This window comes from Ochotona curzoniae, unplaced genomic scaffold (genome assembly GCF_017591425.1).
Source record: "Ochotona curzoniae isolate NIBS_2020 unplaced genomic scaffold, NIBS_Ocur_1.0 contig_66, whole genome shotgun sequence".
Lineage (NCBI taxonomy): Eukaryota > Metazoa > Chordata > Mammalia > Lagomorpha > Ochotonidae > Ochotona > Ochotona curzoniae.
In genome coordinates this window covers 21,688,323-21,702,038 of record NW_024466512.1, presented here as the reverse complement: position 1 = coordinate 21,702,038, position 13,716 = coordinate 21,688,323, and the positions used below count along the sequence as shown (strand labels likewise).

The 13,716-nt window shown below is 40.1% G+C and overlaps 2 protein-coding genes across 11 annotated transcripts in view; both read left to right on the top strand.

Moving 5' to 3' along the window:
- Positions 1-13,716, top strand: part of BTRC (beta-transducin repeat containing E3 ubiquitin protein ligase) — a 150,990-nt gene that overhangs the window by 104,835 nt on the left and 32,439 nt on the right. The gene's annotated exons all lie outside the window — the stretch shown is intronic.
- Positions 7,062-8,853, top strand: LOC121164331 (60S acidic ribosomal protein P2-like). Its single transcript, XM_040992466.1, has 2 exons — positions 7,062-7,143; positions 8,401-8,853. Exons 1-2 carry the CDS (start codon positions 7,062-7,064, stop codon positions 8,835-8,837), a joined length of 519 nt encoding a protein of 172 aa, XP_040848400.1. The 3' UTR covers positions 8,838-8,853.

Genomic DNA, 13,716 nt, shown 5'->3' with positions numbered 1-13,716 from the left:
TCTCTTCTCACTGTCTGTTATGCTTTTATTTTCTCGCTTTGATTGTGTGTAATAAAACTGTTGCTTAATTACTGCCAGGGTTCTAAAGGCTTTGGATGCCACAGAAGAGAGTGTGGTGGAGAAACCAAGATGCAGCATCAACTCACTTTTCTGTCCTGTTAATTTTGATGTGTCAGTCTCATTCTAGTTCATGATATACTGTTCCCAGCAGATACTAGGTGAATTCAGGGAGAAGCTGTAGTTAATCTTGTCTTGGGGAAAAGCACAGCTCATGATTCAGGCTCTCAGTAGGTTGAATCACTAACTGCTTCCAAACTATATTTATCCTTCATTTGTACTGCTCTTGGAAAGACTTTTTAGCTATGTTAATGTGATCAGCAGGTAAACTGCAGCCAGACTAATCTGGTGAATTACGTCTTGATTATGGGATATGAGGGTACTTTTAAATGTTTATGGAAAATGAACTTAGGCAATAAGCTTGGAAATCAGTGTTGTGATGTATAGAGTTAAGCCTCCATTTGTAACCCTGCATCCCATATGAGCACCAGCTTAAGTCCTGACTGTTCCTGTCCAATCTAGCTCCCTGCTAATGCCCTTGGGAAAACAGCAGAAAATGGTCAAGTGCTGCTAAGGCTCTTTATGAACCTCATAAGAGGCCCAAATAGAGTTGCAGGCTCCTGGTTATAGCCCGGACCAGCTTCATCTCTCTTATTTATACATTTATTTACTTACTTACTTACTTATTGTTTTTGTTGGAAAAGCCACAAGCAGGGAGCTGGATAGGACTTGGAGCAGCTGGGATATGAACCAGTGCCCACATGGGATCCTGTCACATACAAGGCGAGGATTTTAGCCACTGGGCTACTATGCCAGGCTCAACGTCTATTGATCTTAATGAGAATGTTGAAAAGCAGTGTTTCTTCTTCCTGGGAAATTTGGGAGGGCGGGCAGATTTTTAATTCAGCACTGAAAAATGAAATCCCTTTTATTTCTGTCTTGTAGTCTCAAAATAGTGTTCGTGTTATAGTCATATCACCTGCTCAGATTTTGTCTGGATCAATTACAATTATAACATCACACTTAAGTTATACTTTGTTGTGATATCCAAAGGTGAAATTGACATCATTGGGTGGAGTTATTGATATTATCACAATTTATAATGGTTAACGTGCTAGCAGAGAGGGGAGTTTGCCAGCATGGGGAAAGAATATAGGCTTCAAGCTGAATAGATCTTTATTATCCAGGGGGTCATTTCATGCTGATAAATACTTGTTTTAGAATGGATGGAAGTAGGTTAAGTGTTTTCAGCCAAACCTTTATTCTCCTCCACCAAAGAACAAGGTTCTCCTAACATTGACCTACTTTGCTCTCATACAGTCCTATAGGTACAGCAGTTACACAGCCATGAAGAGAAAAATAGATGAGACTGGAAAGATTTTTCTAGTAGGAAGTGCTTTTAGTAGTGTGTTTCTTTGTTGGTGGAGCATAATGTTGCCACAAATCACGAATAAATATTCTGAATTCTCTAATATTATAGCAGTTATAACCATTTTTAAGCCTCCTTTCTAAGTAGATATTTCTCTCCTGGCTTTTTGTACTACGAACTTTACAAAACTGGCGTAGGCAACCTATTAATTATTCATATCCTAGCAACAATTAAAGCAAATTAAAAATAAAAATCACCATATTGCATTTAACCGTGGGCAACACCAAACTGTGTCAGCTCTGTAAGGGCCTGTGGTGTTTCCTTAGTTAAAAGTGCTAGAGGGAGCTCTAACCTTGCTCAGAGCTGTGGCATACGGGAGCAGTTGTCTGCATAACCATGGGGTTGCAAGCGAAGACAGTGAGGGACTCTTCAGTTTCCGTTATAGGTAAAACCAAATGGAGCTTTAGTCACTTTTTCCTCTGTTTCTTTGGATATAGTCATCTTCAGATGCAATGTTCAGGAGATCTTGAATTTGATTCAATGAATTTTCACAAAGTGAGCATACCTGTGTGACTATCCCTCAGCTCTTAAAAAGAAAATAACAAAGGACAAAGGACATCCTCAGAGGCCACTCTGTCCTTTCTGAGTTACTCTCTCCTGTGATAGCCAAGTCCTTTCTTCAAACCCCAAGCATTAGTTTTGCCTGGAGTTTTGCCTGGTGTCTGACCACAGAATACCTGAATGTTTGCTTAGGTTACTCATTTTTTTCTTTCTTAAAGATTGAGTAATTGGTTAAAAAAATACAAGTTTTGTCCACTGGTTCATGCCACAGATGGCCACAAAGACTGGACCTAGGCAAGCCAAAGCCAGGAGCTAGGAACCAGGAACTTCTTCCAAGTCCTTGACATGGAAAAGAGGCCCAAACACTTGGGATGTGTGCTGCTGCTTTTTGCTGGCCATTAGCAAGGAGCTGGATCACAAGTGCAGCAGCTGTATCTCAACCAGCACCCATATGGGGTGCTAGTGTAAGTAGGGGGCAGCTTTACCCACTACACGACAGTTCCAACCCCTCACTTCCTGTTTTTTATGGAATTTCATTAAATACTTCTCAAATTTTATTATTTTTATTGGAAAGGCAGAATTATAGAAAGAAGAAGAGACAGAGAAAAAGATTTTCCATCCTCTGGTTCACTCCCCAGGAGCTTCTTCCCAGTCTCCCAGGCAGGTGCAGGGTCCCAAGGCTTTGGACCATCTTCTACTGTTTTGGAGCATCCGGGATATGAATCAGCGCCCATATGGGATCCCAGCACATGCAAGGCGAGGACTTTAGCCACTAGGTTGTCTCACCTGACCTTTATTATTTTCTTTATCATAAATTATATACCCATGTATATGGATTTGAATAAATCTTATTTAAATAAAAGGCAGACAGAAAAGAGGCGACAGAGATTGAAATACCATCTGCCAAATCACTCCTAAAATTGCCACAGTAGCCAGGTCTGAGCCAAGCCAAAACCAGGCATTAGGAGCCAGGAATAGCAGCCATCTAGGGAATGAACAGTGGTCAAAGATCTTTCCCTTTATCCCCGTCTCTCTATAGCTCCACTCTCAAATAAATAAATGGATAGATATGTAAATAATAATTTTTAAAAACTGGAACAAAACCAACAGCATTTTGGAACTATTAAAATCAAAATCAAGGACCCATGTAGTTTGTCCCATACCTTGACCCATACCTTGACCATCTCCACCCAGATCAATGGTCCTTGTGGGTATGCTATGTAAACAATATCAAAAATAAATTTTTTTTCAAAAAGCCTCTTTTTAAAAAATTATTTCTTTAACTTAGTGTTGAACTGGATTATAGATTAATCACCTAAGAGCCAGTCTGGTCCTCAGGTGATCCCAGCCACCCCCTCGTTTTACAGATGAGGCCCCTGCCAGCACAAACTTGCCAAGGTCACATAGCTAATTCATCATACGCCTAGGCCTAAATCTCTCTTTTATCCTGCTGTTTCACAGCAAAGCTGTGGGATTGTATGAAGACATGTGTGCAGGGCCCAGCAAGGCAGCCTTGTGGCTCAAGTCCTTGGCTTGCACACTGGGATCCCATATGGGCGCCGGTTCTAATCCCAGCGGCTCCACTTCCCATCCAGTCCCTGCTGTGGCCTGGGAAAGCAGCTGAGGACAGCCCGAGGCTTTGGGACCCTCAACTGTGAGAGACCCAGAAAGAAGCTTATGGTTCCTGGCTTCTGATCGGTGCAGATCCGGCTGGTGCAGCTGCTTGGGAAGTGAATCAAAGGAAAATCTTCCTCTCTGTCTCTCCTTCTCTCTGTATATCTGACTTAACAATAAAAATAAAATAAGCCTTAAAAAAAAAAGAAAAGGCATGTGTGCCAATTATTACAAAACTTTCATGAAAATTTTGTTTCCAAAGCATTAAACTTAATGTATTTTAAATTTAATTTTTAAATGTATTTAAATTAAAGTATTTTAAAATAGTAAATCAAAATAGTAATTAGAAAAAGTTTGACACCTAGATAAATTTCATGATAGAGTGGTATCCTTGTAAGATACTAGAATTTTAAAAATTGAACTACTATCTTTTAGTCTTATTACCATTCTGATAATATCTCCAATGTTCTTCCCTCAATATGTTATAAATTATGGAGTTGTTAATAGCTCTGAAGATTGAAAGCAGTGTAATTGTCTTGAGTTTGAGATTGTAGAAAATAATGAAGAGGATCGTATTTAATAATAACATGTTATGCCAATTAAAATTTTCAGCTATCCAGGTTACAAACCTGTCTAGATTGAATTGTAGTAACACTTTATGCGCTTTTACCTTTATGTGCAAGGTACTCTTTTAAATGCTTTTATGTGTGTTTTCTTATTTTCTTAACACTGATCCTTCCAGATACATACATGAATATCACCAATTTATGGGTGAAGAATTTGAGGAACAGAGAACTTAAGTAATTTGACCATTTAAGCAAACGGTAGATATGAGGTACAGTCAGTGCCTAATTATGATGGTTACATTTTACTTTATTCTGATTCTTCAGAAAGACATTTCTTCAGGATGACACTGTGGTCTTAGTGATCACATAACCCCTTTATGTTATGGAAATGCATTTCTCTGAAGCTGGCACCATGGTGTAGTGGGCTGCCTGTGGTGCCGGCATCTCATTGGTGACAGTTTGTGTCCTGGCTGCTCCCCTTGTTTTTTAAAAATTATTTTACTTTATTTTTAATATTGTTTACATAGTTGAGAGGAATGTATGCACATGTGAGTCTGTGGTTAAGACGGGGAAAATTAAAGCATGGAGGAAGGTGGGGGACAAGCGTTTCAATCTTTTTCTCTCCTGTGTCTGCAGGGATTTAAGTGGAGAGTGCCACTCTTTTTTGTCAAACTACATCAGCACCCAGGGCTGGGCATTTGATGATGCTTTTGAGCCCCAAAGTGGGGAAGAGAGTTCCAAGGATGTTACTTAAGTGGTTTTGATAATTCTGATCCTCATTGCACCAGGTTTGAGAAAATTTTTCCAAGGTCTGTTGGCTGACCAAGTCCACCTTAGTGCATCCTCGGGTCAAGGAACATGTTGCAAAGCTTGGCCAGGAGAGTAGTCCAGCTTGTTCTGGTTTCCATCCTCTGATGAAGCACTCATCCTCTACTGGCCTAAATAATCTATTCTACTTCTGATTCAGCTCCATGCTAATAACCTGGGAAGGCAGTGGAAGAGAACCCAAGTCCTTGAGCAACTGAACACAGGTGGGAGACACTGGAGGAGGAAACTCCTGGCTTTGGACTGGCAAGACCAATGGATGAAACATCTCTGTGTGTGTGGCGTTGTGCTGTAGAAGAGCATTTCTGCATCTATACAAAGCAGTCTTGGCATTTTACATTTACTTTATTCATTGACTTGGAGTTTATTCATTGTCATTTTTTTTTCAAAATGGATTTTCAAGCAGGTTGCTTCTTTAAAAAAAAAAAAGATTTATTTATTTTTATTGTAAAGTCAAATATACAGAGAGGAGGAGAGACAGAGAGAAAAATCTTCCGTCTGATGGTTCACACCCCAAGCAGCCACAATGGCTGGAGCTGAGCAAATCTGAAGCCAGGATCCAGAAGCTCTTCCAGGTCTCCCACACAGGTACAGGGTCCCAAGGCTTTGGGCCTTCCTCAACTGCTTCTCCAGGCCACAAGCAGGGAGCTGGATGGGAACGGGGGCTGCCAGAGTTAGAACTGGTGCCCATATGGAATCCTGGTGCGTTCAAGGTGAGGACTTTAACCACTACACTATCGAGCCCGGCCCCATTCATTGTCATTTAAAAAAAAGGATTGTAATTTCATTTTAGACAAGCTGAACTGTTTATGTAACAACTACTTTGTGAAGTTTAATCTGAATTCTTCTAATTTATCTGAATCTCCTAAAGTTATTTTGATCGCCTCAGTTAAAAAAAAAAAAAAAAACACAGATGCTGCATGCACACTAAGCTTTTCCTGGATAAATTAAGAAAACAATTACCAAAGTATTCCAGAGAGAAATGTCTTTAGTCCCTTGATGTTCCAAGGGTTATTAAAGTTTTACCTGCAGATAACCAAGACTTCCAGAAGTTACAAGTCATTTACTTCATTCACTGCAGCTAAGAGAGGCCTGTGCTGCTGCCTCATAGGATTATTTCTTGCTGCATTTAACATGCATTAACAAGCATTTGGGAAGAGTTGAATTTCTTCTAGAAAGCTGAGTTGGCTTCTTGAGTTCCTATCCTCTAAAACTTATATTTTCCTAATCCAGGTTTTACCTAAAGCTTTCTTCAGGAACAAGTTCTACCAAGTCCTTGAAATGTGGTCATAAAACATAAAATTGTAAGGATTAGGCAAAGAAGAGAGGGACAAGTTTTGCTTTGTTTTATTTTGTTTTAATTTAAAGTGACTATATTTTTCCTGGGTACCTTTTAATTGTGTCTTAATTGTGTGTCTTTGTTTTCCTCTGGCAAGCAGTGCCTCCATCATTTCCTGTTATTTATGGTAAAGCCTAGCTTTCTTGTGATAAACAAAGGGAGGATGAGGGGGAAGCTGGGATGAAGACTCTTAGTTTAACAGAAATTTTGTGTTGGTAATATTAATATCATTCAACTACGCTGACTTCAGAGGAAGTTATTCAGAAAAAAACAACCCGATTCCAGGCAATTAAACATTATTACTCTGCTAGAAACATTAGGTCATGGCTTAAAAAAAATAGTTTTTCATCTCCTCTCCCTTTTGATGTTTATTGTTTACTGTGTGGGAGCAGACCTCTTTGTCCAACAAGCACATTACTCCTCTTAGATGCTTTGGGTTATATTCCTTCCTTTCTCCTTGTATCCCGCTTAGCCCCATTTCATCTCTCCCCTTCCCCGTGTACCTGCTTGCTCCCTTCCCCCTCCTTTGCCCTCTCCTTCTCTCCCTAATTCCCTTTCACTTGTCGCTTCACTCCCCCCTCTCTCCCAGCCGGAGCCGGTCCTCCCTTCTTCCTCCCTGTCCAGCTCCTCTCCTTCCTGGTCCTTTGCTTTTCCCCTTCCCTCTTCCTTTTGCTCTTCTGATCCTTTCTGCAATGGCCATGACTTGTGTGAGTCTCTGTCTTCCAAGATCATGGCTTCTAGCTATTCAGCAAGGGAGATTAATTTTTCCTGTCCGATTAGTTTGATATTGCTGACAGAGATTCTCCTAGATGGTACAGAAACACCCTTTCCTCCTCACATACATTAGGTGCTTTAAAGGCCAGAAATATATATGTGTGTATATATATATGTGTATATATATGTATATGTATATATATATGTATATATATATGTATATATATATATATATACACATGTGCATATACCCACAGTGTGAATGTTGTTGGTAATACAAGTCATGGGCAGTTTTTCTGTTCTTTTTTTTTTTTCATATTTTCTAAAATGTGTCTGGTATCAATATGGTTTAAAAATACTATTCTTTCTTTGCTTGCCCCCCCCCAATAGATCTCAATGTAATAAAAAAGAAAAAGCAAAGATTTTATCCTCTAGTAAAAATTAATTTGTTTGAATGTGTACCTTTTCAAATCCTTTCAACTTTTGTAACAGTGGCCCTTTGGACTGCAGCATGAAGCTTTCATTGCCACCCCCAGAGAATGTGCTGGGTGCTGAATGAGGCCACCGATGAGGCTTAGCTTCCTAAATCCTTTAACATCTTACCTGTGTTTCTCTTATCTTCCCCAAAAATTAGTTTAGATTTTATTTTCTAGGATCATCTGGTAGACTTGGCAGTTTATATACAAATTAGTTCTCAGCCCTGTTACCAGGCAGTGGGGTGGAAGGGATCAGGTGATAGTGAGCAAGTGCTTCTGCTATAGCTGTCCCTTCTCTGTCATCCTTGGTTCTGCTATTTATACAAGGCTGTGATAACATTAAAATTCCAAGCTCGGGGCCTGGCGTGGTGGCCTAGCGGCTAAGGTCCTCGCATTGAGTGCACCGGGGTCCCGTACAGGCCCGGGGTTCTAATCCTGGCAGCCCCACTTCCCATCCAGCTCTCCTTGCCTGTAGCCTGGGAAAGCTGTCGGCCCAAAGCCTTGGGACCCTGCACCAGAGTGGGAGACCCAGAGGAAGTTCCTGGCTCCTGGCTTCAAATCGGCGCAGTACTGGCCAGTGTGGTCATTTGGGGAGTGAATCATCAGAGGGAAGATCTTCTCTGTCTCTCCTCCTCTCTGTATATCTGACTTTGCAATAAAAACAAATAAATCTTTTTAAAAAAAAATTCCAAGCTTAGCCAGCTTTGACTAAAGGAAATGGGCTACTTAAAAAAAATAATTGATATGTTTTCCTTGGAAAGGCAGATCAGATTTAAGGAAAGAAGGAGAGCCAGAAAAATCTTTCATCCACTGGTTCACTCCCCCAAATGGCTACAACAGCTGGAGCGTTGGACAACTTTTTGGTCAGTTAACTAGTAGGAGTGGAAATTGAATGTAAAACTAAACGATGGGGTTTTCCGCCACGGACGGCTCCGAGGACGCACAAGGGACGCAGGGAAGGTGGCCGCCGACATGAGCTACGCTGCCTCCTGCCTGCTGGCCGTATTGGGGGCAATGCGTTGCCCAGCGCCAAGGACATCAGAAAGATCCTGGACAGTGTGGGCATCAAGGCAGACAACGAGAGGCTCAACAAGGTCGTCAGTGAGCTCACTGGCAAGAACATCGAGGATGTAATCGCCCAGGGCATTGGCAAGCTGGCCAGTGTGCCCGCTGGTGGGGCTGCGCCCGTGTCTGCTGCCCTGGGATCCGCAGCCCCAGCTGCTGGTGCGGCCCCCGCAGCAGCAGAAGAGAAAGAGGGAAAAAAGGAAGAGTTGGAGGAGTCAGACGATGACATGGAGTTCAGCCTGTTTGACTAGATCCCGCGTCCCCCCAAATAAAGCCTTCTATGTTTAAAAGAAAAAAAAAAAACTAAATGATGTATTCTAGACTAGGTCACTAATTTCCTATCTTTAGTGTACACATTGTTTCACAAAGAGTTAAGTGACATAGATGGTGAATGGTTTTCTAGCTGCAGGGGTATTTGAAAAGAGAACTAGGAATTCTTCACTTAATTGAATTCTTCAGGCACAGACCTATAGTCAGTGAACAAATCTGAATTAGCAAAATTTCTCTTGCTTTGCTCCAAGTTATAGTTCATAAATGTCTTTGAAGTTTAGAATTATTATTTAAAATAAAGGATTCTAGTCCTATGTATGTTGGTTGGATATTTATATGGTAAATAGGATACTTTGAAAGATTTTGCGTGATTTGTATGTTGCCCTCTCACTTCCCTTCCTCTACGTCACTAGTGCTTCCCCCCCCCCCCTTTTTTGCCATCTTGTGAGTGAAGTTTTAGCAGTATATAGAAAGTTAACTGCCTGGAGTCTTTTAAATATAAGTAACACGCACCCAGTAATAAGCTGTCGGTTGTTTTTTTGCTGCCTGCAAAGAAACATAAACACAGCACTCATTTCTGGCAGGTTTTTACTGTCAGAGTTTCTCCTATTATATTTATCTTACAATTTGCCAGGGGGTGAAGTTATTAAGTTTTAGCAGCAGCCATCGATCAAGTTCACAAGTTAACACGATAAAGGCTCTGTGCCGCTCCGATCCGGGGAAATGATGATCCTCACTCGGTAATTAACTAAATGAGAAAGTTAAATCTTACTTGAGAGCTGGGAGAGATGAAAGAGAGGTGTTTGTCAGTTTCTCAGTGGAAATTAGAAGCAGTTTTCTGCAATTCCCTGAGCTGCTGCTCTGTCATATTTTACATAAGCACTGGGAAAACGTCTTGTAATTAGTGCTGTCATGGAGGATTTTTTTTCTGCTGAAGGATGTTGGAATAATTCATTAGATTATCAAGAAAGGCTTGTGTCCTGAAATGATTAGCACAGTGAAATTTAAACCATTAACGATAACAAGTTTAGAGCCTGCTGCAGTGCAGAGGCACCCGGGGTATGCCTGTGCCTGTTTCAATCATTTCTTATAATTAAACATTATGTCCTCTTCCCCCTACCCCCACCCCGCTGCCACCCCATCACCAGGACCTATCCAAAAACCCTTTTAAGGTGGCACTGTCTACATCAGTGGGTTTACCAGCCTTGGAGGTATGTGTAGTTAGTAGCTGTAATGATGCAGCAGTAAATTAAACCACTGTGTGAGTTTCTTCGTTTAGAACAAAAGAGCCTATCGCCCTGAAAGCTATAAAGTTGCAGAAGGGAGGCCCACTAAAACAAACAGAAGTTTGAAATCTAAAACTTGTCAACTATCCTGTCCCTCTATATAAAAAATCAGGAAATCATAAAAATGTCTTTATTTTGATTTTGGTACATTCTTCTATGGCTTTGCCTAAAGTTAGTAAACAGGAGAAAAAAAGATTATTAAATGTGTGGTTTTTAAATAATCATGTACACTGTAACTTGGTGAGTTCATTTTCTAGTTTTATTTAAAATAATTGGCAAGATTGCAATCTTTTCCTTGTTAGTTATTAGAAATTGGTCAGATTCATGTTAACTTTCCTTCTGCTGACAAATCTGTCCCTTCCTGTCTTTCACATTCACTAATCAGATCTGACGTATTTATGAGTTCACCTAATATGTAATCATATTTAGTAGGGGCTGTTAAAATATTTATGCAATATTTCACTGAAGAATGTAAGAATTACTTCTGCTAAAATATGTGTCCGATTCAATGCATGTAACCACCTTTTTTTTTTTTTTCATTTGATCTCCCACTCTCCATTTTAACCCAATAAAGATAATGGAATATATCTTGTTCCCTGAAAGTTACAAAGTTGAAGAACCCAAAACTTGACTGCTAATAGTTAACAATCCTTCTTGTAAAAAGCAAAAAAAAAAAATTCATTTGAAACACAGAGTTACAGACAGAGGAGAGAAAGGGAAATCTTGTCCACTGGACCACTTCGCAGAGGCCACAGCAACCAGAGTTGGACCAGGCCGGAGCCAGGAGCCGGGAGCTTTTTCAGAGTCTCCCATATAAGTACTTGGTACCAGGCACCTAGATCATCTCCCATGCTTTTTCAGGCACTTTTCCAGGGACCTGGAAGTAGAGCAACTTGCGCCCAAATGGGATCCTGGCACTGCAGGCCCCAAGAAACAATCGTTGTTTTACAGAGAGGAAGAGAGATAGAAAGATTTTCCATCTGCTGGTTCATTCCCCAAATGGCTACAACAACCAGAGCTGAGCCAATCCAAAGCCAAGAGCCAGGAGTTCCTTCCAGATCTCCCACACGGTGCAGAGTCCCAAGACTCTGGGTCTTCCTCGGCTACTTTCCTAGGCTCACAAGCAGGGAGCTGGATGGGAAGAACTGGTGCCCATATGGGATCCTGGCACGTGCAAACCGAGGATTTCAGTTACTAGGCTATGGTGTCAGGCCCAGTGTAAATGTTTCTAAGGCACAGATGAAGTACTTGACAAAATCTCAAGGAGGGCCTGGTGCTGTGGTACAACAGGTTATTATGCCACTGGCATCAAATCAAGCCGCTCCATTTCTGATCTACCTTCCTGCAAATGTACTTGGAAAAGCAATGGAAGATGGCCAAAGAACCCCTGGCCTATAGGGAAATGAACCAGTGGATGGATGATCTCTGGTTCTTCTCTCTGTGTAACTGTCTTTCAAAGCAATAAGATTTTGAGATTTTTTTATTGTTGTTGTTGGTTGCTTGACAAGTCTAAAGTTCAGGCTTAGTCAGAATTGTTCTGTCCCTCCTAGGTTATAGCCGTTGTCTGTTTTATTCTTAATTTAATTCACCATCTTAATGATCACTTCCCGTTTTACTTCAGTTTACTATGCCAGAGCTTTTCCTCAAAATCAGTGTTCTTAGAAGACGGCCAACCAGAAGCACCTGTCATCTTATACATCAGATTTCACTAGCATTGCTGTATTTTCCCGCTGTGGTACACTACAGCTAGCAAGTTGGCACATTTAATAGCGTAGTGGTGGTGGTTGGGTCAGTCAGCGTCTGCAAGGGTCTGTTTTTCTCTCGTGACCTGGGCTGCAGCTTTTAAGAAATCCATGATAAATTTGGAGGTGATAATAATGTCAGCTCCTAGGATGGCCCTTTGAATACTTGAGGGTGGTCCTTTAAATACTTAACATTTTGTGTGCTTGTCACTTGGCAGCTTCTTTCTTCTTTTGGAGACAGCAGTTTACTGTAAACAGAAAGACAGAAGAGATGTGCAGTGGTGGCAGAAAGTTAGTGTTACCATTTAACTGAGGCTGTTTGTCAGCTTTCTTAGACATTTGAGCAGTAGTGTTTGAGTCATCAGGCTTTTGCTGGGGAAGTCAAATCAATGCTACTAACACCAGTAACCATTACCCTGTCTCCCATAAGCTCTAATATACAGCCCTTTTGGTTTTTTAATATTGAACCTCTTCACTGTACCCTTGTGGATTTTCAGAGGTTCTTAAATTGAAATTTTGCTACATTTACAGAAGAATCTGTATGAGAGGATAGTACAGGGAACAGGCTTGAAAACAAAGGCTTTTGTCGGGTTCCTACAAATTTAACATCTTTGCTACAGTTGAAATCAGAAGAACAGTGCCATTTCTCTTTATGAATACTCTTCTATCATTAGAAGCTTTTTAAAGTCAACGTTATCAAGATATAATTTGCATACAATGGATTTTGACAATTGAATACACTTTATAATAATGAAGATGGGGTTTTTTATTGTACCAAAAGATCCCTTGTGCCGCTTCCTAATCATACCCATCCCCACACCTAGCTCCAGGTAACCACTGCCTTATTTTTATTTTTATAATTAAAAATTAAATTCTTTGTTCCTTAAGTTTCTCATAAGTACAACCATACAATATGTAGTCTTTTCTGCCTGGCTTCTTTTATTCATCATGTTTTTGAGATTCATTCTGTCATTTTGTATATGTGTTGTTCATCTTTTATTTCTACCTACTATTTTGTTGTGTTTATATATCACAGTTCGTCTCTTGTGAGCATTTAGGCTTCTGTAATTTAGGATTGTTATGAATAAAGGAGTCATGCATATTGATGTACAAGGTTTTGTGTGGCACTATATTTCATTTTAGGTGGGTAAATACCTAAAGTGGAATTGCTGGGTCATGGTAAGATTACATTTCATATTAGCACAAAATTATCAACCTGTTTTCCAAAGCTGGTTGTACCATTAAACATTACTGCCAACAATGTAAGATAGAGCCAGTTGTGCTTCATTCTTGCCAAAAAAAGTCATCAACTTTTTTCCTTTTATCAAAAAATGGTAATATCCTTTTGTGCCATACTTATAAAATATTTGCCAATCCAAGGCCTCCAAAATCTTCTTATTTGCTTTCTTCTGGAAGTTTTGGTTGTATAAGTTCAGGACACACTTAAGTTCATATTTATATGTGGTTTGAGATAGGAAACAAGATCCATTTTTTTCTCTGTAGATATCCAGTTGTTTCAGCATGAGTTGTTGAGATGACCTTCATTTCCCTATCATCTCCTTTCTCAAAAATTAGTCATATGTGAGGATGTTTCTGGACTCTATATTTTGTTCCACAGATCTGCTCTTATTTCTCATATCAAGTCACAACAGTCTTAATTAGTATTGCATATCGTGAAATTCAGTATTGTCACCTCTGGGATTTTGATTTAGTTGTGCTAACTCTCTAAATATATTCAAAAGGAATGAACAACTCAGCAGTGTTCATCTAAATCTTTCTGAAATATCCCTTAGCAATATTTTAAATTTTGCAGGTATTACACATATCTTGTC